This window comes from Quercus robur, chromosome 4 (assembly GCF_932294415.1).
Source record: "Quercus robur chromosome 4, dhQueRobu3.1, whole genome shotgun sequence".
Classification (NCBI taxonomy): Eukaryota; Viridiplantae; Streptophyta; class Magnoliopsida; order Fagales; family Fagaceae; genus Quercus; species Quercus robur.
Window position 1 is genome coordinate 28,539,376 of NC_065537.1, and position 23,222 is coordinate 28,562,597.

At 35.4% G+C, this 23,222-nt stretch overlaps 1 protein-coding gene across 1 annotated transcript; it reads right to left on the bottom strand.

The window, feature by feature from the left end:
- Window positions 1-18,826: 18,826 nt before the first annotated feature.
- LOC126721074 (probable pectinesterase 8) lies at window positions 18,827-22,885 on the bottom strand. The gene is made up of 5 exons (XM_050424076.1): window positions 22,466-22,885; window positions 22,012-22,183; window positions 21,704-21,910; window positions 19,234-19,493; window positions 18,827-19,123 (listed from the first exon to the last, which is right to left on the bottom strand). Exons 1-5 carry the CDS (start codon window positions 22,858-22,860, stop codon window positions 18,970-18,972), a joined length of 1,188 nt encoding a protein of 395 aa, XP_050280033.1. The 5' UTR covers window positions 22,861-22,885; the 3' UTR covers window positions 18,827-18,969.
- Window positions 22,886-23,222: the final 337 nt, after the last annotated feature.

Below are 23,222 nucleotides of genomic sequence, written 5' to 3' on the forward strand. Positions count from 1 at the left end.
GAGACTTCATTCATAAATAATTTTATTTGATTTAATATTTATTGAACATGTTAAACATATCATTCATGTCATGCATAAAAAGGTACATTGGTCACAAGAGTCTAGAAGACCAGACTCTATCTAGGCGGAATGGGTGCCTGACACCTTCCCATTCCATAACCTAGCCTCCAGATTTAGGTCTTTGGTTAAGTAGATCAAAGCCTTATCTTTACTGTTTATTTTAGGTAGAATGTAACTAGGACAAAAAGCCGTATAATTGTTTGATAGTTTGTAACTAGGACCCAAAGCCATGTAATTTTTCAATTTTCCAAATATGTAATTTTCTATTCAATCAATGAAGAGAATAATTCAGTCATGTATTTAGTTTTTTTTTTTTTTTTTTTTTTTTTTTTTTTTTTTGTCTAAAAAATAAGTGGCGACTGCATACCACTTATCCAAAAAGAGAGGTGCTCTAAAAAGCACTCCAAAAATCTCTCTTTTTTGAGAGGCAACTTTTGAGGTCTCTCATAGTGGCTACTCCACTGGGGAGGTTGAGGGCTAAGCTTCGTATTAGACTTAAGTGACCAAATATGTACCCTTGTTTGGCATGGTCTTGCATGATATAGTTTGTTTTTTTATTTATGTTTGATGGGATGTTGTACAATATTTTTGTTGTATGATATTTTGTTGTTTGTATTGTTTGTTAAAATCTTTCACTAACTATCATAATGTGTGCCATCCAATGTATGCACCCCTTTTTAACAATTTTGTGGTGGTAGTAACCATGGATCACAGGTCTTCATTAGATTCGGATACCTAATGGCGAACTCACCAACTCATAGCCCAAAGTCACTGGATCATTTCCTATTGATTGTAATGGACAAATCATGCCATTCAGACCAATGCAATGTTCATTAAATTAAAATTTGGGAGGTGTAACGTCCTAACTATAGGAAATAATGAAACAACAAACCCACCCTACAACATAATGACTTAAAACCTACCCTTAGGTCGGTCCTGGTTAAAATTGCATTGCATGTTGTGTGTGTTTGTTTTGGTTGATTGATAGATGTGGATGGGGTCTTAGCTTTGATTAACCCGACCAAGCCTGTCATTAGGGGAGAATCTAGTCAAGATCTGAAGGAAGGCTACAAAGAGAACCTAAGCCCGGCACTCAATCCAGTAGCTCCAGTTCCAAGCCCGTCACTCCCATCATAATACCGAAGCCTTCAAGCATAGAAGAGACTCCACTGCTACAACATCACAACCTCATTTTTAACCTCCAAGACAGTTCAAGCCACAAGAAGTCTGAAACTCCTAGCAATATGGCAGAAGAGGGAGAACACCCAAACATAGAGGAACCCATGAACACCTAAGAGCTACTCAACACCATGGTTGCTAGTCAAATTCAGCTGAAAGAAGACATGAATCGTATGATACAACCGTTTCAGAATTCGAAGAGTAATCAAGAGGAGGACAAGACTGATCATGATCCACCAGTCGTAGAGAGCGAGAAGAAGATCAATGAGAGGATGAATAAAATGGAGGAGATGATTAGAAGAGCCCGTAAGATGGAGGAACTTATGGACTACAATTCTCTCTCCTTGTTCCCCAATGCAAGGTTGCTACCTAAGTTCAAGATGCCAACCCTGGACAAATTTGATGGGACTAGTTGCCAAAAGTCCTATCTAAAGATGTATATGAAGGCTGAGTAGCCCTTAGGCACGATCGAGGAAGTACTTGCTTAGATTTTCCAAAACACACTAACTGAAGCTGCTCTTAGATGGTCCCTTAATCTGGATGATGAAAGAGCAAGAAGTTAGGAGGACATCTGTCGAGAGTTTCATAAGCAATACAAGTACAATATGGAAGTGGATATCACAAGAAGAGACCTTGAGACTACCAAGCAAGAGCCGAAAGAATCCTTCTCTACTTTCATTACCAAGTTGAGAGCCAAGGTTGCACAGATGATGAGTAGGCCGAGTGAGGAAGAACAGTTAGCCATGGTTGTAAAGAATTTATTGCTTGTATACCACAAGTATTTGTTTGCACAATATTTTCCCAATTTTAAAGTTTTAATTGTTGCTAGAACCCAAATTGAGGATGCTATAAACAATGGTACTATAAAGACTGATGACCTTCCAAGGTTTAGAAAGAATGTAGGATCTAATTCCAAGTCTGCAAAAATTTCCAACATCCATAAAAATGATGCTTATCAATTGATTGCACCTATTGCACTTGTGCAAGTACCACAAGGGCCTAGGACTAAGAGGGAATTTCATGAGTTGTACATGCCAATGAGCCAAGTGTATGACAAGCTAAAAGCAAAAGGGTTACTGAAGCCCTTAAACCCAAGACCAATTCCAAACTCCTTGCCCTCAAGGTTTAATGTGAATAAAAGATGTGCTTATCATCGAGGCCCTGGTCATGAAACTGACCATTGTTTCACCCTTTGTCATGCAATTCAAGACCTAATAGACAACAAGGTGATTATGCCACTATAAGGCCTAGCATCACTAACAATCTCTTATCCAATCATAACTTTGGAAAAGGACCAAGGATTAATTGCTTGATGACCGTAAAAGAAAATAAGGAAGACCCATCCGACTTGATCTATGACCTACTTGAATGCTTCATGATGACATAGGAAGAATCAATGGATAGGACATCTACTACCACCGTAGGATATGACATATGGAATTAAATACCAAAACTCGAGAACTACCCAATGTCCACAAACGGGGGGAGACACTTAAAACCCCAAGAGAATAACCAAACATCCATAAGTGGGGGGAGACACTTCAAACCCCAAGTAAATAGCCAAACACCCACAAGTGGGGGGAAACACTTCAAACCCCAAGACATCGATCCCAATGATCCAACCAGAATTGCGAGCATCACAAGGGGGGGAGACACTTTAAACCCCCACATTTAGAGACTGACAACCCAATGGAAGTCCTCAAGCAACTACAGAAGACACAAGCTAACATATCCTTATGGGGTTTACTTATGACCTCATATAAACACCAACAAAATCTAGTAGACCTTCTCAACCAAATTCAAGTCCCTACAACCACAACCTCCCAGGATTTGAATGCTATAATTGGGTCCATAAATAGGGAACTCACTATTTCCTATTCTGACAAGGATCTGACCAATAAAGGGAAGCACAACAACGACCCGTTGGTTTTAATAGATGATGGAAGTACTTTAAATGTATGTCCTTTGAAGACTATTAGCTGCTTGGGTCTAAGCATTGAAGACTTTGTGCCTACTGATCAATATGTGAGGGCATACGACAACAGTAGAAGAGAAGTCTAGGGAACCATAATATTAGAGCTCACCATCGGACCGACGGTCAAGAAGGTGGATTTTCAAGTCCTTAATATAGCCTTATGCTTCAATATGCTCCTTAGGCAACCATGGATCCATGACACAGAAGATGTACCTTTCTCTCTATATCAAAAGGTTTGGTTTCCACATGAAGGGGCTATTGTGACCATCTATAAGGATACTAAGAAAGAGCCGTTGACTTTGGATGGTTTTGAGATTGAGAGGCTTGGTTTTAAAAAGAGAGAAGAAGAAGAAGTTGAGAAGATCCCAATGGACTTTGCTCCTTATGGTAACAACAATGTGGTAGCAATGATGAGGAGAATGAACTACCTTCCGAAGATGAATTTGGGGAGAGCTGTGAAGAAGCCAACTATTCAAGACCTGGTAATTCCTACTACCACACCACCTTTTGGGCTAGGCTATGAGTCCACTAATGATGAATTTTTAGAGATGAAAGTGAGAAAGATGGCTCGAGCCAAAGCCAAAGCAAAAGGACTTCCTTGTCCTCTAGAACCTATGAAACCCTACACTCCTACATTGAATGGGAAGTTCATAAAAGCTGGAGAAAGTCAACGCTATTGGGGATTCTCTGAACCAAGATTTGATCCTATAACAAAGACAATGGTGTCTGGGTTTGAGATACTACTTGATTGCAACAACAAGGTTCCATAATTGAAGAAGGAAGATGCAACTTGGGTTCCTATTGATTGGGCTGATTACATGGACCTTGATGCTATGAATGCATTCCTTGGAGATCATATTTGCAACATAGAAGAAGAGGAATGTTAGGAGGCTTGCCAGCATACATTGAAGAGCCCCTATGAACTAAAAGCCAATGATGGAGATAAGGAAGGAGGAACAACCCTTAGTGATGATGAAGATGGAAGTGAAGACAAGAGTGATAGTAGTAGTGACAACAGTAGCAATGATAGTGGACATAATGATGATAACAGCAGCACCAATAGTGATGACTACAGTAGAAGTTATGATAGCCCTTACAGTGGAGATGATTGGGGTGAACCCTTTAGTGATAGAGAAGATGAAGATGTAGATTTGTTCTATGAAGAATATGATGATGATGTGGACTACTATGGTTAAGATATTGAAGATGATGCTGAAGCTAATAGGTGGAGCGACACTGATAGTGATCAATACAAGCTGATAAATGTGTTAGAGAATGCAAGGGAGAAGAATGCACAAACCAATCAAATGTATCATGATGGATATCCCTATGGGCATTTTTCAGATTGGAGTGATATCACTAATGTTAGTTCAAGGTCTGGCCCTAGGTATGACAAGCATGGAAGAAAGGTTCTAGAATTAGGGTCGTATTATGATTCAAAACCAAGTTCACCAACCCCACATACTAAAGAAAAGGATGACATAGATGCCAAACTAGTTGCTTTAGACCAAAAACTGTTGGTCCACAGTCTCAGAATCATGACACTTGAGAATACTGAACATAATAAGGAGAGAATGGAAGAAAGTGAGTCAGAGCATCTCCCTTAACCCACCTACTTGGGTAACAGAGGCAAGCATGACTTGTTTGATGAATGGATTGATAGCATAGAGCGCCTGGATGCTTTTGTGACCGACAATCCTACAGACATGGAGGTTGAAGGAGAAGAAATGGATTATATGGATGTAGATCCCCTGGTACTGATGTTGATGGAAGAAGAAGCTTACTGGAGCCACCTGCCATTGTGGGCCATGATCGAGTTGAAGAACTGGGCATGGGAGGGAGCCACCCACCCTATGGAGGACTCTGTGAGGAAGATCAAGACTGTCAAGTTAGTCATTTTTGCCAAGAAGATCAAGACCATCGAGCCAGTCACTCCTACCAAGAACGTTGTTTCCGCTCCTATTGAGTCTATTTCTGCCAGTGTTTCTATTCCTATTAAATCTGTTTGTGATAGTTTTCCAGTTGAGTCTATTAAAAACTCTTTCTCTTTTAATATGATTTCTGATTCTACTTATTTGTTGGCTTTGAATGTTTTTATTTCTGAAATTGGTAAAGAAACTCTTAATAATAAGGAATTAAAACATGGATACCTAGAATCTATAAATGAAGAAACCCAACCCATTAACTTGGGAACCGATGATGAGCCTAAAATGATCCAAGTGGGAAATACCCTAACCACTTTAGAGAAGGATGCATTAGTGGCACTGCTAACAGAGTTCAAGGAGGTCTTTGCCTAGTCATATGAAGACATGCCTGGGATTGATACAGATATAGTACAACACTACATTCCAACAGATCCAACCATGAAGCCAGTCAACTAGAAGTTAAGAAGAACAAAGCCAGAGTGGACTCTCAAGATCAAATAAGAAGTAGAAACACAGTACAATGCAGGATTCCCGAGAGTGGTCAACTATCCAGAATGGTTAGCCAATGTGGTTCCAGTACCAAAGAAGGATGGGAAGGTTAGAATTTGTGTAGATTTTCGAGATTTGAATAAGGCTAGTCCAAAAGACGACTTTCTTTTGCCTCACATTGACGTATTGGTTGACAATACAGCAGGTCATGCTTTGCTATCATTTATGGATGGGTTTTCAGGATAAAATCAGATTAAGATGGCTCCAAAAGATATGGAGAAGACTTCCTTTATCACACCATGGGGGACATACTGCTACAAGGTCATGCCATTTGGCCTTAATGTTGGTGCTGCTTACCAACAAGTGGCCACCACTTTGTTGCATGATTTGATCCACAAAGAAATAGAAGTTTATGTTGATGACATGATAGTGAAGTCCAAAGACCGTGAAGAGCACATATCAGCTTTGAGGAATTTCTTTGAGAGAATCCAGTTCTACAAGTTATGGTTGAATCCAAAGAAGTGTGCTTTCAGAGTCACATCCGGAAAACTGTTAGGGTTTATGGTAAGCCAGAGGGGAATAGAAGTTGATCCTGAGAAAATCAAGGCAATTATAGAGATAAAGCCTCCAAGAATTAAAAAGGAGATCCGAGGATTTCTGGGGAGGGCATACAGTACATCAGCAAGTTCATAGCTCAACTCACCATGACATGTGAACCAATCTTCCGACTGCTTAAAAAGGAGAACCCAATAGTGTGGAATGAACAATGCCAAGAAGTCTTTGAGAAGATCAAGAACTATCTAATGAAGCCACCAATACTTGTCCTACCGGTTCTTGAAAAGCCATTGTTGTTGTATTTTACCACTACAGATACAGTAATGGGGGCTTTAGTTGCTCAAAACCTAGAGGAGACTAGAAAGGAGAACGCAATTACTACATCAGCAAGAAGATGTTGCCTTATGAAGAGAAGTATTCACCATTAGAGAAGACATGTGTACACTTGTATGAGCAACCTATAAACTCAAACATTATATGCTTGCTTACAAGGTTTTGTTGATTGCAAGAATGGATCATTTGAAGTACTTAATGGAAAAACCTGTGAAAGATGGGAAGATAGCTAAATGGGTTTTGCTTCTATCAAAATTTGATATTAAGTATGTGACTCAGAAATCTATGAAGGGGAGAGCAATTACCGATCACCTAGCCCTTTACCGTCGAATCAAAGGTTCGTCAAACGAAAAGGTTCTTCCAAGGTATGGAAGGAAAAAGGCTCTAAGTGATTTAGTCTTTTTTTTTTCTCTTTCTCCCTTTCTTGATTTTGAGTATGCATTACTTGTGTGTTTTGCCTTCTTCTTTTGAGTCTATTTAGTTTTATACTTTGCTTTGTTTAACATGTTTTTGTTTGTTTATTTTCAATTTTGCTTTTTTTTAAAAAAAAAAATTGAAAAATAAAAAAATACAAAAACAGTGTGTGTTTTGTGTACATTGGTACTTGTGTACCTTGGATGGCCATTGAAACAAAGTTTTCTAAACTTTGTATCTTTTGTAACTTAGATAAGCATCTCTATGCACAACTAAATAAGTGAGCTTTGTTGCTTGTGTTAGTGATGAGTAAGATTAAGTAATCTTTTGTACTTAACGCTTGTATCACTCTTTTTGACAGGAAGGACTAGAAAATCCTAAGAGAAAGGCATAAATAACCATCTCACCACTGTTGCCCACCAATCATGAAATGACATCTGTATGCTTCGGCATAGCAAAAGTGCAACGTTTAATTAACATAATTGGGTATTTCTTTTCTCTCTCTTATATGCCCATGCATGATATGCCTAACAAAAGAAAAATATGCAAAGAAAAATAAAAGCAAAAAAAATCAAAATGCTTTATATATGATTGCAAGCGTGTCTTCTAGGAGATGTGGAAGTTATAGGATGTATCTCGAAGGTGATAGTCCCCATCAAGTAGTTATGATTGTGTGTGAGTTAAAGTGATTTTCTTATATCTCAAATTGTCATAACATGTGGACACTAATGCAATCTTGCGATGTTTTTCACACATAACACACAATATTCTTTGCTACTCTTGATACATGTGCAGGTACAATATGATTTGGCTGTCACAAGGAATACATGTGTTAATGTATGCTCACTAAACTGTTTCGACTTGTTTTTGAAATATAAAATTGGTTAGACTTGTCTAGTGTGTGTGTGTTTTGGATCTCTATGCTTGACATTTTTTTGTTGAGAGATGATTTTGAGAGTTTAAAATGTTGTTTAGATCTTTGGTTAAGTAGCACGCTTGATTGCATTCATATCTGTGGTTTTCTCTTCTTGAAAAACTATTTTTAAGCTATCTCGATAGCTGTTGGACACCTTTCGATAGCTAGACTATCTATCGAGCCTCTTGAGCTTCCTTTCTCGATAGTTGTTATCGCATTTTTGACCCATCGAAGTTTTTGAGAATTTGTTTCGATAGCTCCTCGATAGCTTTATCTGTCGAAATTTAAATCTCGACACCTCTCGATCCATCGAGAACCATGGATTTCTATATAAAGCTTTAGCACAATTTCTTTCTCATTTTTCTCGATCTCTCTCGACTTTTTGACTCCTCACTTTCCCAAACACCCTTTTCTCACTCTAAAACTCTTCCCTACTCAATCTTCGGCCTGAAGATCATTTTGTTCCTCTGGTATGATTTTATTTCTCTTATTTAATCATGCATTTCATCTCTTTTGACCTAACTTTTGAGGTTTTTGAAAGATTTTGGGATTTTTCAAAATTAATGAGGTTTTTGCAAAATTTTTGGGATGGGTTTTGTTCAAATGATCTTAAAAATTCATGCACTGCACCACATTTTCATTTTAACAATGTTTCATGCATTATAGATGTGTGTTTATTATGTTGAAAGAATGTGTGCTGGTAGGATTGGATTGGGCTAAGCCCATGATGTTTTTACTATTGCATGTCACATGTTAATGCATTTTTCATGCATACGTACCTTCAATTTTCTCTTTTTTTGATATTGATTTGTGTTGGTACTTTTTTGTTTCTCTCTCTCTCTCTCTCTCTCTCTCTCTCTTTTTGCGGTTAGCTTGCTCACTGGCACTTAAGTGCAAGTCTACTCCGTCCTAGAACCCTCTTCATTCTGGGCAGCTTCTTCTTCTCCCTTTGCTGATTCTACTCCCTTTCACGTTCGGTTCCATGATGAGAAGGCTTGTACGGAATTCTTGGAGAACTTTTCATGACACGACTCATTTAGAACACCAAGTCGTCCTATCAGATTTTTTTCGATACTGACCTTTCGATTGTCATCTACAATAAGGGTTGTGAGTCACTATGTGGCATCCTAGTCACTTGTCCCTCCATGACCATACAGGAGTTTTACTCCAATATGCATGGATTCGATAATTTTGTACCTTAGTTTATCACTCACGTTCGAGGTACACATATCATAGTCACTCCGGATCTTATATCCGAGGTGCTACATGTACTGCGGGTAGCACATTCTGACTACCTCGACTGTGATCATCTTAGGACTGTGTCCAAAGACAAACTCTTGTCTCTCTTTTGTGAGACACCTTCATCTTGGGGTGACCGTCAAAACACCCCTTGCTTGGGCTTTGCAAAAAGTCCGAGGTTCCTTAACATGGTGATGACATTTGTTTTCCATCCCCTGTCTCACTATAACTCCATTACTAAGCCTCGTACTTGATTTTTGTTGTCCCTACTTGAGGGACTCACTATTGATGTTCCCTCTCACTTCATACTCTCCCTTATAGATGTCTATATACAGCGACCTGTGATAAGCTCATTTTTCCTTTGGCTATCACAAGGATTCTCCGTCATGCGTCTGTCTCCTATCTTGAGTCTCCTCACTTTTCAGTGATGTGTGCCATAAATGCTGCTATCGTTAGGAGTGAGGCCCAGCTTTGACTGAAACGGCCACAGACTGAGACGGCGACACCTCTACCATCTTTTGCTCCATCCACATCTGATCCTTCTTCTTTTGCAGGTAATGTGACCCTCGAGGCGGTCATGGCCCAGCTTTAGTGCATGGATGCTCGCCTTGGCACACTCAGTGATGAGTTGTGTTAGATGAACACCCGTGTCAATCGTATTGTACGACGACAGACTCGCCTTGGTGGCTTCGTGGAGTCTCCTTCTCCTTCTCTAAAGGCATCTGAGGACGATGATGATGACAATGATAATGATGATGAGGATGAGGATGCTAGCTCTTCTAGTGACAGCGAGATGACTGCTTGAGTTACTTGCCCTTGGTCATTCGTAACAAAAAGAGGGAGTAGTTTTGGATATAAGAGTAGTCATGTTCTTAGGGGGAGAGTTAGTATAGGAGATATTTTTGTTAGGGGGAGTGTTTTTCCTTTTATAAGGGATGTAGTGAGGACTTATTGTATCTTTTCTTTTCTTTATTTTTCAAATACATTGTTCTTATATTGTGATAGCAAACTTTGTACTTATGTTGATATATATATATATTGAGGTTGTTATTACTTTCTTTCACCTATCTCTTCATGTGTTATTTCTTTTCTCTCTTTATGCACATGCTTCTTATTAACTGTATGCAATCTTTTATATTTTTTTTTCACACTAAGATGCCGTGATGAGTTTTGTTTAAAGTATTTCAAAAATACAGGTTGTCAAAGTCTTTTTTGTCAAGAACTCTCTTCTTGCAAAGTTTTCAAGAGTTTGTGTTAGGATTAGATTTTATTGAATTCAACAAGTGAGTATGAGCTGAGTGATTTATGACTTTTCTTATATGTTCATTTATTTGTTGTGGTTTTGTCACGAATTGCCAAATGGGGAGATTGTTAGGACATATGTGAATCATAATAGGAACATATGTCAATTTAGAATTGGCTAATCCTTTGACAAAATGCACTTTACTTATATTTGGGTAGATCTAGGATGTGTTTAATACTTCAAGGAACAAGAGTTCAAGTCCAAGTGTTAAAACCATACAAATCTGTCCAAGAATGAATTGAAGAAGTGCTGGATTTTAAAGCTTGACAGCTAGAATCTATCGAGATTTAAAAGGCTTTGTAAGCTCGATACTTGACAGCTGCTCGATAGATAAGATATCTATTAAGATTTATGAAAATCAGATTTTCAATTCTAATTTCACTTCAATTCGTGTATATTTGTTTAGGCTTTCTTTTCTTACAACCCTAAACATATATAAGGATTATTCTAAGGGTCATCACTACTGATGCAACTAAATGCAAAAGTTTTTCACAAGCATATTGTGATCGGAGACATATGCCCTAGTTCATCTTCCTTTTCAAGAAGTTGCTGCGTTTGTACGCCGTAGGGTTTTGTAACCAAGGAGCTTCGTGGTCTTCATCGTGTTGATCAACTATAGAACTTTGCAGCCAACATCCTTCTCAAGTTGGTGGTTAGTCACGTACTTGGATTTGTGCATCAATTGGTTAGTCACGTATTGGGAGTCGTGCATTGAAAATGAGAGATTGTCACTACAGAATAAGTCCAATTGGGTATTGGGGTAAGGGTTCAACTGTAAGTTGGTATAAGGTATAAGGTATTGAGATTTCTTTACTTGTAACCCCTTGTTTTGATAATAGTGGATTCTCGAGAGTGGTGACCTTAAATTCACCCGGTGGGGTTTTGCCTTGAAGGTTTTCCCCATTTGTAAACAAATCACCGTGTCAACTTTATTTTTCGCTGCATTTTATCTTAGTTGGTGATTTGTTTGTGCTACCACGCATATTTCATGTTAATTAAATTAATTAATTAACTTGGCTAATTAATTGGTTAATTTATCACAAGGAGTCAATACATTCTTGGCATATCACACTCCGAAAGCAACATGGCATACCCAGCTCGAATCATTGAGCACATATGGGGAGGACTAAGTGCGAGCCAATAATTGCAAGCCTCCAATCATCCGCATGCTCTCCCCAACAAGATCCACATCAACCTGAAGCACAAATTTGCTAGATCAGGAGTCATCAGATTAAGAGCCACTCATCAAGATAAGAAGAAATTAGGAAAAAGAACTTAGCATTCAAGAATATACCAGATCGGGCCAAGGAACATTTGGTATGTGCTCTGGCCTAGTTATAGGCATGGAACTATACGTTCCATTAGGATAAGTCTCCATGAAGGAACTAGAAGAACTACCAGCATGGTAGGGAGAGGGAATCTCTTCCTCTTCCTCTCCCCCTTCCTCTCCTTCAGAAGACGAACGCCGAAAATACAACATGCAAGTATTGTTATCAAGTAGAAATATGAAAAGGAATTTGCAAGATCAAGAAACTTGACTTTAGAAGGGAAGAAAAATACCGTTTTGCCAACTAAGCAACCTTGTAGATGAAGTCGGGCAACACCCGATCACCAAGATACCAATACCTTCCATGCCTACACTTAAACAACACTTGGCATCCATTTAGTTCTAGAGCCCGCTCACACTCTTCATACCACTCACATCCAGCCCAAGGATTTAAATCCATTTGAAAAGTTACAAAGGAACTTAGAATGAGAAGAGACTGAACCATAGCCAAGTGCCAAAGATTTCAAAAGAAAGAGGAGGAAGAACTCACATCATCAATAGTCAAATTATCAATCACCAAGTGCCAAATTTCCAAAGAACGCTTAGAAGGTGTAGACAAATGATGATTGGGCAACCAACGCAGAAATCTGGGGAAAATGCTAGCAACTTCTTCCCGGATTTCAGACTTGAAAAAATCACAACACCATTACCACATAGCCAAAATAATTTTCCACAACCTACACATAGCCAAAATAAATCCCAAACCTCACCTGTCATACAAATGGAGCCCTACCCAAGCTTGAAAGACTTTGTCTAGAGAGTTGGGTCATGAAATGCATCAGAGTAGCATAAGCCATGCCACCCCAATCATAATTCCAGATTTTTTTAATTTTTCTCAAGCTCCCCAAGTAGCACAAATTCACATTACTGCCTAAATCTGGACACAAGAAAGTCCCAATAAAAAGAAACATGAACATATGAGCACCCTTTGCCACAGTCTCACATTGGGGAATATTATCACATAGCCAAGACAAAGGAATATTGTTACTCCTCATTCTAGAAGGCACTACACCTAGGAGTTTCTTGAGTTCAGTTGAAGTAAGGGAATCATTGACAAGAATTATTTCACCACCCAACCTTAGACTAGTGATAAAAGAGAAGTCATAAGGTGTCAACATTACCTCCCCAACACTTGGAAAATGGAAGGTACAGGTAGTGTCCCGGAAGCACTCTGCCAAGGCAAGAAGTAACTGAAGATCTTTGTATTCATGTGTCTCTTGATTTAACAAAGCTTCGAAGAAAGTGCCAAAACTTGCTTCATTGATGATGTTTCTGATGCTAGAAGACAATGTTGCCCATGCATTTTTCAACATTTGGAGACTGCCTCGACTCTTGAGGCTCTGCAACACAAAAGTTCAACTCATCAATTTCCCTGACGAAAACCCACATGACCAAAAATTTCCATACAAAAAAAAAAAATATATTCTCACAAACAATGCCCCACCACCACAAAAAATCAGTGCCCCACCGAAATTTTACCACAATCAAAATTTTCCACACATCCATACACAATTACCAAATTTTTTCATAGCCACGCAAAAAAATTTCCTACATGACCAAGATAAAAAAATTCCCACAAGTTCATGCCCATGCACAAATATATTCTCACATAGCCAAAATCATAACCACAAAAATTTTCCATGAACCAACATCACATACCCAACAAAATTTTTCATAATCGAAATTTTACCATAATCAAAATTTTCCATTCCCATAAATTTACCCACAAAATTTTGCCATGTCCATAAAACAAAGTTTACACATGCCAACAAGTTTTTCCCACATACATCATGAACATATTCATATAAGCCTAACACAAATTTTTCACAATGCCAATATTCCCAAAATCCAAACCAAAATTCATCCAACAACATCACCATCTACCTACATAATCAAAATTCCATAAGCCACCAACATTGTCCAAATTGCACCATGATCAAAGAAAAAACAACACTTTAAGAATGCTCCAAAGCCAACATTCTCCAACATAAACAATCATGCAATGCCCCAAAAATTTCAAAATAACCAAATGACAATATCTCACCATGAAACTTTCAATGAAATATTCAACAACATTTTTTCCAAGTAAGGAAACCAAAGAAAAAAAAAAAAAACTAACCTTGGTGTCTACATGACAATATGGAGCATGGGTCCTAAGGTCTTGAAGAAGTCCATCATCATCATGCCAATCAAATGTTGGATCATATTTCTTACCATGAAAAGCAAGAAAAGAAGATTCCTTGGAGGAAGAAGCCATCTTGATGCAAAGAAAATGGGTTTAGAAAATGGGTTTCACCAAAAATGGGTGCATGATAAAAATGCTCAAAACACAAGGATCTAAAGAAACATTGATAGAGATGGACGAGGGCAGGTTAAGAAGCTTAGAAAAGTGTTTTTTGTGAGAAGAAATGGTGAGATGAAGAAGAAAAATCAAGGGGAAGAAGAAGGTGAATAGTGTCAATGGAGAAAGAGAAGTTGATAAAAGATGAAGTAAAAAGGGAAAAAGAAGAAACAAAGAAGTGGGGGGCCAAAATTTCAGCCCCCACACTTAAAACTCAGCCAAAAGCTGAGTAAACTCAGTCAAACTGAGTCAACTGAGTCAACCAAAAAAAAAATATTCAAAGTTTTCGAGTATCTTTCAAACTCCAAATTTTCAATTCAAAATTTTCATTCCTAAATTTTCAATTCCACATTCTCAATGCCCAAATTTTAAACTCAAATCTCCAGTTTTCAAAAAATCCAAACCTCAGATTTCATGATCAAAATTTCAAGCCTTAATTTTCAAAATTCTAAGTTTCAAAATTTCAAATTTCAAGTCAAAATCTCCAAGTTCCAAAGTCTCAAAATTTTAAATGTCAATTTCAAAACTTCTAAGTTTCAAAAAATCAAATGTTTCCCAAAAATAGAATCTTTTTTCAATCAAACTTTTATTGATAAAGATTCAAATCAAGAAGGAACAAATGAAAATCACACATCTCAAAAAACAGTGGGATCAAAAAGCTCTCATAATTTAAAAGTCTAGCCCCCAAATTTTAACTTTTTGCATGCAACACTCCAAATTGAAGTAGAAAAGCCCTGGATCAACATTTCAACAAACTCCAGATCAAAGTAGAGAAGCCCTGGATCGACACTCCAACAACTTCAGATTGAAGTAGAAAAGACCTTTGATCAATATTTCAGCAGTCTGGATCGAAGTAGAGAAGACCTTTGATCGACACTTCAACAAGTCCAAATTGAAGTAGAGAAGACCTTTGATTGACATTTCAACAATTCCAAATTGGAGTAGAGAAGACCTTTGATCGCCATTTCAATAATCCAGATTGAAGTAGAGAAGACCTTTGATTGCCATTTCAACAATCCAAATTGAAGTAGGGAAGACCTTTGATCGCCATTACAACAACTCCAGATTGAAGTAGAGAAGACCTTTGATCGCCATTTCAACAACTCCAGATTGAAGTAGAGAAGACCTTTGATTGCCATTTCGACAATTCTAGATTGAGGTAGAGAAGACCTTTGATCGCCATTTTGACAACTCCAGATTGAAGTAGAGAAAACCTTTGATCACCATTTCAACAACACCAGATTGAAGAAGAGAAGACCTCTGATCGACACTCCGACAAACTCTAGATTGAGGTAGAGAAGCCCTTGGGTCGCAGATAACTCTAGATCAAGGTAGATAACCCTTGGGTCACAAACAACTCCATTATCAAGATCAGGATTGAAAAGTCTCTTGGTCACCCCAATTGTCAAGAATCATTTCCAAAGTCATCAATTACCAGCTCAGTCAAGTATTTTCATTTTTTGCCGATAGATAAGGTACTAGTTCTATGTTCCAAGGTTTTAGGTTCAAGGGCAAGGTAATCTTTGAAAATTCAACCTCAGTTAAATCATTGTCTTTGTTTTATATTGATATTCACTTTTCAAGCTCTGTCAATGAGGGGCATTTTGAAGACACTCAATTTTGCACCCATGATTATATCAAGGAGAATGACTTGAATGACCATCCATATACCCCAAAACTCGTGATTGCATTACATGCATTAATTTGTCTTTGCATTACATGCATCAATTTGGTTGATAATTAATGTTTAAAATAGGGATGCATGCATTGGAATAAAATGGATGATTGGATAACAATAAAATTGTGGATAATCTGAACTTTATCAAGATTTATTTTAGGATATTTATTTACAAGATAATTGTTCCTGAAAAAGCCAGAATTATCCAGAAAAGAGATAAAAAAATCATAGACTAAGGATGAAAACACGTCTAGGTGTGGGGACTGGATCAAAAAACCCTAGAAGGAGAGTCCAAAAGGCGCTTGAATATGGAAGAACGTTGGGTGTCCAAGAGCCCATTTGGCACTTTTGGAGTGCCGAATGGCACTTTAAAAGGGCCAAAATTCCCCCTTTTGGGCTTTGGCCCAACGCCCTTTGAGTGCCGAAAAGGCACTCCATTTTTTATCTTTTTGCAAAAGGATGAGTCCCGATTCGCGTTCTACACATCGGAGCTATTTTTTAGAGGCTTCTAGCCTCTATAAATAGAGATTGGGTCTCATAATTAAGCACCCTTTTTTTTTTTTACACTTTGAGAGGCATACCTTTTGAGGCTCTCAAATTGTTGATATTTGCTGATCCTCTCTACGATTTGCTTCTTAAATTAGGGTTTTTAGGTTTCAAAGATAACCGAATTAGTTTCTTTGAACCCTAAAACATCCTCTCAAGAAAAAGGAGTGCTCATGCAATAGGTTGTATTCAATCACCTTTTCTTTTTATGCTTCTTGTTTATGTTGATGAATGTTCTTCTTTATCCATGAATTATTATTTATTGTTTTGTTAAAGCATGATCTTGATTTTTATACAATTGTTATGATCTTTTTCTTAATTCCAATAATCTGCATGTGAATAATTCTTTTTCTTAAAACAAAAACAGGTTTGCATCTTTCTTAGATGTAGATCTGAATTTTCTCTATAATAAAAAATAGATCTACATCTTTCTTAGATGTAGATCTGAATTTTTCTCAATAATCAAAAACAGATCTGCATTTTTCTTAGATGTAGATTTGAATTTTTTTTAAACAAAAAAATAGATCTACATCTTTCTTAGATGTAGATCTGAATTTTTCTTAATTCAAAAACAGATTTGCATCTTCATTAGATGCAGATCTGAATTTTTCTTAAATAAAAAAACTGATTTGTATCTTTCTTAGATACATATCTTATTTTTCTTTAACATATGCAGATTTTTGAAATAAAGAAAAATATTAAACATCATTGTGTTTGTGTTTGTTTTATTTAATTCATGTTGCATAAATTTAAATTATGAGCGAAAATTTCTTAAAAAATCTTTTTCATTCTTTTAAAATATATAAAAAAAACAGATTTGATTTTTCTGTTATCAAAAACCATTTTTTAGTTCTTAAAAAAATAGATATGGTATTTTTCAAATCAAAAGACTTTATTTCATGTGATGAACACAGATATGAATTTTCTATTTCCAAAAACCACATTTTTCTACATCCTACAAAACAGATCTGGTATTTTGACAAATCAAAATCGATTTTTTTTTACCAATCAAAACAGATCTGATTTTTTTTAAATAAAAGAAGAGACTTCATTCATAAATAAATTTATGTAATTTAATCTTTATTTAACATGTTCAACATATCATTCATGACATGCATAAAAAGGTACATTGGTCACAAGAGTCTAGAAGATCAGACTCTGTCTGGGCAGAATGGGTGCCAACACCTTTCATTCCGTAACCTAGCCTCTGGATTTAGATCTTTGGTTACGTAGATCTAAGCCTTGTCTTTACCTTTTATTTTGGGTAGAATGTAACTAGGACAAAAAACTATGTAATCATTTGGTAGTTTGTAACTAGGATCTAAAGCCATGTAATTTTTCAATTTTCCAAATATGTACTTTTTTATTCAATCAATGAAGAGAATAATTCAGTTATTTATTTAGTTTTTCTTATTTTTTATGTATAAAAAATAAGTGGTGACTCCATACCACTTACCCAAAAATAGAGATGGCCTAAAAAGCACTCCAAAAATCTCTCTTTTTTGAGAGGCAACTTTCGAGGTCTCTCACATACATATCTTAAAATATTCTAAAAAAATTATTTCTAAACCAATCCAACCACCTTTAAAAATCATATACCACTATGCCTTTCATTTTAGATATACTAGTATGTAGTCCCGTGCATATGCACAGGTACAATTAAAAACAATTACAATTATATGGTTCAAATTATATATAGTATTAGCTTACTTTTTTTTTAAACCATACATTTGTAAAATATGTAATGGTTTCTCAATATATATATATGACAAAGCTAAAAAGGGTTTTCTTGGTCGGATCGGTTGCAATCAAATTTTGTAGGAGTAAACACACCAATTACACCAATCTTGTAAAATTTACTTGGAGCAGAAATGCCATAGATTGCCACATTTGATCGGATCGGTTTTGGTCCAAACCTTTTGGGATGACTGGTTCAGTCGGGTCCAGGTTATGGATGGACAATTCTAATTTTATTGTTTAAGATGAAATAATTTGAAATTCGAACTCAATTTTCATTACAATGAGATGAGCTTGATTTTCTTCTCATAAGAAAAAGAACAATGAAAAAAAAAAGGGTGACCTCGATTTTAAATTCACAAATCAATTGTGAAATTATTTGAGTTTGTTATGCAATTTATATTTTTAGAATGTGATTTTTTTTTTAGTCAAGAGTCTTATGGTTCAATTGACACTTTCTAGTATTTTTGATAAAATGTTCACAGTTCGAAACACCCCTTCCTCATTGTCTATCAAATCATAATTACATATATGATTTTTTCTATATACATTATTTTTTCTATATATGCTAAGTTCCATCTAACCTCAAAAACACATCAGTAGCCTTCCTAGACTAAATCCAGGTCAACGAGGAAGTCTAATCAAGTTCAAACACATACTAAATCATAAAAAAGTGTCCAAAAAAACATGGCAAATCACAAGCCAATTGCTTTTGAACTTTTCTGATTTCTTATATATAAAAAAAAGATCACCAAGATCACCCAAAATGTGTATAATTCTAATGAAGAAATTTGTTTAAGAAACTGGCGTTAGTTTAACTCCAGTGTTGTTATATCAAATGAGCTAGCTATTTTATTACTATTGTTACATAATTACATTTGAATCATTGTCTTCTCCATATACAAATGAGAATAAATTTAGATAATTATGTTATCGTAGTACATGCATAGGCCTAATTGTAAGGTTGCAGCCACTGATCCCCATCGACAAAGGACACATTAAGGAAAGGAGAAGCTTGTGTGTCATTGAGTCTCAAAACATAAGGAAGCCTCATGGTCATATTTGCACCAGGACCTGAGCAATTATATTCTCCAAAGAATATAGTCCTACAGTTTGAAAATTAAATCAGACAACAGCTTATTAGTAATTCAATTGATTTAGACCACAAAATCATTCCCAAAATAAGCCATATATGTTGCAATCTGTAGTTACATACTTGTCTCTTGTAGGGTCGTTAAAATCATTCCAACCCTCTGGAGCAATGATATCTGACATTGATGTGTTGGCAAAAACAACACGAGCGAATGGCCTCCATGCTCGACCTAGCAAAACTCTTCCATTGCCACCCACTGTGCAGTTGGTGAATGCAAAACCAGTGTTCTCGTCCTGGGAAGTTCTGCCATGAGCCGTAAGAGCTCCATTTATGCCTTTCGATCCTGGGTCTACTGGTTTTGCCATGGAAATCAACAGGCAATTCTGTAGTGAACAATATAAGGATTACTTGTTGTTTAATGTGACTTTTGAGTATACTAGCTTGTTGGAAAGCTAGCTGAAGCCTCTTTTGGAAATATATACGTACGACTTAAATTAAGAATTTCATTTTTTTTTCTTTTTCTATTTTGATTATTTTAATTATATAATATGGCCACAGGTCTTATTTGATATGTAAGAAAATTTAACCTATATTAAATTGTTTTTTATTTTATTTTATTTTTTTAAGATTCCAAAGAATAGAACACTAAATCCTTCAATTTCAAAGAATTTACAAATTTATTTATTTTTCTGCATTTACTATTTTTTTTGTTTAGTGAAAAATAAGAGTGATAATTTTTGGGGCATTTCTTAGAATGGAGAAAACTGGACACTAAAAGTACATAATCTAATTTATAATATATACACACACACACACACATATATATATATATATATATATATGTAAAAAATCATACAAGTTTGAATTTTTTATGATCTCATAATATTTTGCCACATTAATTTCGATGCTACAAAATTTAAACTTTATTATTTTAGACTATCCATTAGAATCTTAGCACACCAATATTTATTTTTATGATCACACACACTATGGTACACCATTTCTTAGACTAAGTGCTTATAAGGCAAAGGTGGGAGGCGTTTTTTCTCAATGTGGGATTGAGTAAATCTGTACGGATGAGAGCAAGAGTTGACCATGCCCATCCCAAAATGGATAATACCTGATTGGAAAAAGATTTGTTTCTCCCACAATATACATACATATATATATATATATATATATATATATATAAACCTTTCCGGGCTTTCTATTAACTACGACTAATATATAAGGATAAAAAATAACCGATATTACAGTAGCTTGAAATTTTACCGCAATAACTTTCTTTTGAAAAAAATAAAATGAAATAGGTTTCATTTAGTTTTTCACCTCAAAGTTTTCTGTTTATGTCAAAGTATTAATTCAATTTCATGTGTTAATAGAGTAAATGCATTTACCACCACGCACCCTTAGTGCAGTGGTCACTTAACGAATATAAATGCTTGAGAGGTGTGAAGGGTAAGGGTTGGGTTTCAAGTCTCCAAGAGGAAGTTTTACACATATATACACTTAGATTAGGCTAGAGTAAAAATTCTATCTTGTATTAAAAAAGAAAAAGAAAAAGAGTAAATGCATTTATTTTTATGCATTAATTATCTATAGTCGGTGCAACAATTATTTACATAAAAAAATTTATTTTGTCATTTTTTATAAAATACTTATTATCAAAAGAAAACAAAATAATTGATTTGGATTATTTCATTTTTGCCCATGCCTAGTTCCCTTCCCTTGGAAATAATTGAAACAAAACTCAACAAAATTAGGTAAAAGAAAATGTAGTTACAAATGTAATAATAAAATGTATAAAAATAATTATGAAGTTAGTCAAAATAATTAAATATTTGTAAATAAGTACGCCATTTATATATATATATATATATATATGTTTGTCAAAGAGGGAAAAGTTTTTTAGCTTTTCTGTTTGTCTCAATTTTGTTTTGCAAATAATCTTTTTATTTTTTATTTTTTAAGTTAGCTTTAAACTGTATGTCACATTTAACTTAAAATTTACCATTTCCTAAAAAAAAAAAAAAAAAATTTAAAAGTTACCAAAAGTATATTTTTCAATAAGGTGTTAGTAGCCTTTGTATGTTTTATATTAGTAAAAAGAGTATTATTGGGGTATGTTTATGTATTTGATTTCAATGTATTAGTTATTTATACGTGATATCCTAATTATTTAATAAAAATGAATTTTTATTGTTATTTTTATAAAATTATACAAGGAATAAATCATTTGAACTTGGATGATACGATACTTTTGTTCAAATTTAATTATTTTGGCAACAATTGACATTGAAAAGGTAAATATTAAAAAAAAAGTTCATAACACACGAAATAATCAAACATTTGTAAATTTACTCAAGCAATGTATTTTTACACATAATTATTTAACAAGTTCATTTTCCTTTTTTTTTTTTTTTTTTTTTTTTTTTTTTTTTTTTTTTACATGGAATATTAAATGAATCTAATTTTTCAAATATTATAATCATAATAAATGGTACATATGGGTAAAAAAAATAAAGGCAATTTCTTAAAACATATTTTATAATGAACCACATATAAATAGGGCGCAAAGATCAGCCTAGATTACCTCATATAGTGACCTTCCATTCCCGAAGATGAAATCAATGGAACCCTGGATATAGCAATCTCTGAAGTAATGTCGACCCTTATCATCATGAAGGGTGTCTTGAGCTCCAAAGAATCCACAACCCCAGAACGCTGCTTTATCACCAGATATTTTAATTGCCACTGCTTGGGCTCCAATATCACCAGGGTTTGGAATAGGAGCTAGATTCTAGCACGAGAAAAATTGAAGTGTAATATATATATATATATATATATATATATGCAAAACTTTCATGTCTGTATATAGATATATATGTTATATTGACTTACCATGAAGCTTATGTTCTTGGCAATGAAATTAGTGGAGAAAACTTGAACGGATCCACTAAAAGATGTGCCATGTGAAGAATTGGCCGTATCATTCCATGCAATTGCAGTAGATGTAAATCCTTGTCCTTGAAATGTTACATTCGTTTTGGGGCTTGGAACAGTAACTTTCTCACTAATGATAGCCAATGAATTTTCATTAAAGCAAGGGAGAAAAAAAGTCAAATATAAAATAATGAATCTAAGATATTGAACGGAACGTGATCCTAATTGACAGAATTATTTTAAGATTAAGTTTTTATTTCCTGGATCTAATAGTGTATAGAGTGTGACATTTTTAAAACTTTAAACCACATAGTACTTACAATACTTTAAATTTGGAATATTTAATTTGAACTATAAAATAAATCTATTTCAAATAGAGAATATAAAAAAAACTCCAAGAGCACCAACTTACTAGTAAATGCCGGTATTGATCCATATAATAGTTCTATTTTGGCTAAAATCTGGAATTGCATTAACTGCTGCTTGCACTGTTGTAAAATTACAACACCCATTTCGGTCAACACAAATATACGAGGTCGTGTCACTATCCGTAGGAAAGTCAGGTGAAAAATCCTCGCAAGGATTTATTGTTTTATTCTTCTTATGGTGTTTATGATGCCCTTCAATGTTGTATGTGATGACAGTTGAAGTAATCGGAGATGATGAGAAAAAGGTGAGACTAAAATTAATAAGATATTCGAGGAAAGATGGGTTTGAATTTATGATGTGTGTGGATGGCAAAACAGCAAAAATGGCAAACAGAAAACTTAGAGATATGCATATGCTATGGAGATTCATTTTCTGCATGGAGGAGAGACGGGTAATGAGAATAGGGATGATATGTTTTATGTAATATAGAGGGTGGTATAAATAGATATGCACTTGAAGTGAAAGAATTGATAACATGTCTTGCAAATCACCCTGTCCTGTCCTGTCAATATTTGTGCTTAAGAAAATTGCTAACTTACCAAACTTGACATGGGGCTATGCTTGTATTGAGAATGCAGCTACCAGTTGTACTGGACTTTGAATCATATTGCGATCAGTCCAGCTTCAGCCCTAATGGATTGCTGTACGCTGTGGTGAGCACTAGACTTTGTGTAAATTATGGAGTTAAATCCCTACTGAATTAATTTCTTCTCATATTCAAATTAACATAGCATTTCAAT

Coding starts and splice junctions, on each gene's coding strand:
- LOC126721074 (XM_050424076.1), bottom strand. CDS start 22,860: ATGCAGAAAATGAATCTCCATAGCATATGCATATCTCTAAGTTTTCTG. Junction 21,911..22,011: donor CCAAGAACATAAGCTTCATG/GTAAGTCAATAT, acceptor TTCTCGTGCTAG/AATCTAGCTCCTATTCCAAA. Junction 19,124..19,233: donor AACGACCCTACAAGAGACAA/GTATGTAACTAC, acceptor TTCAAACTGTAG/GACTATATTCTTTGGAGAAT.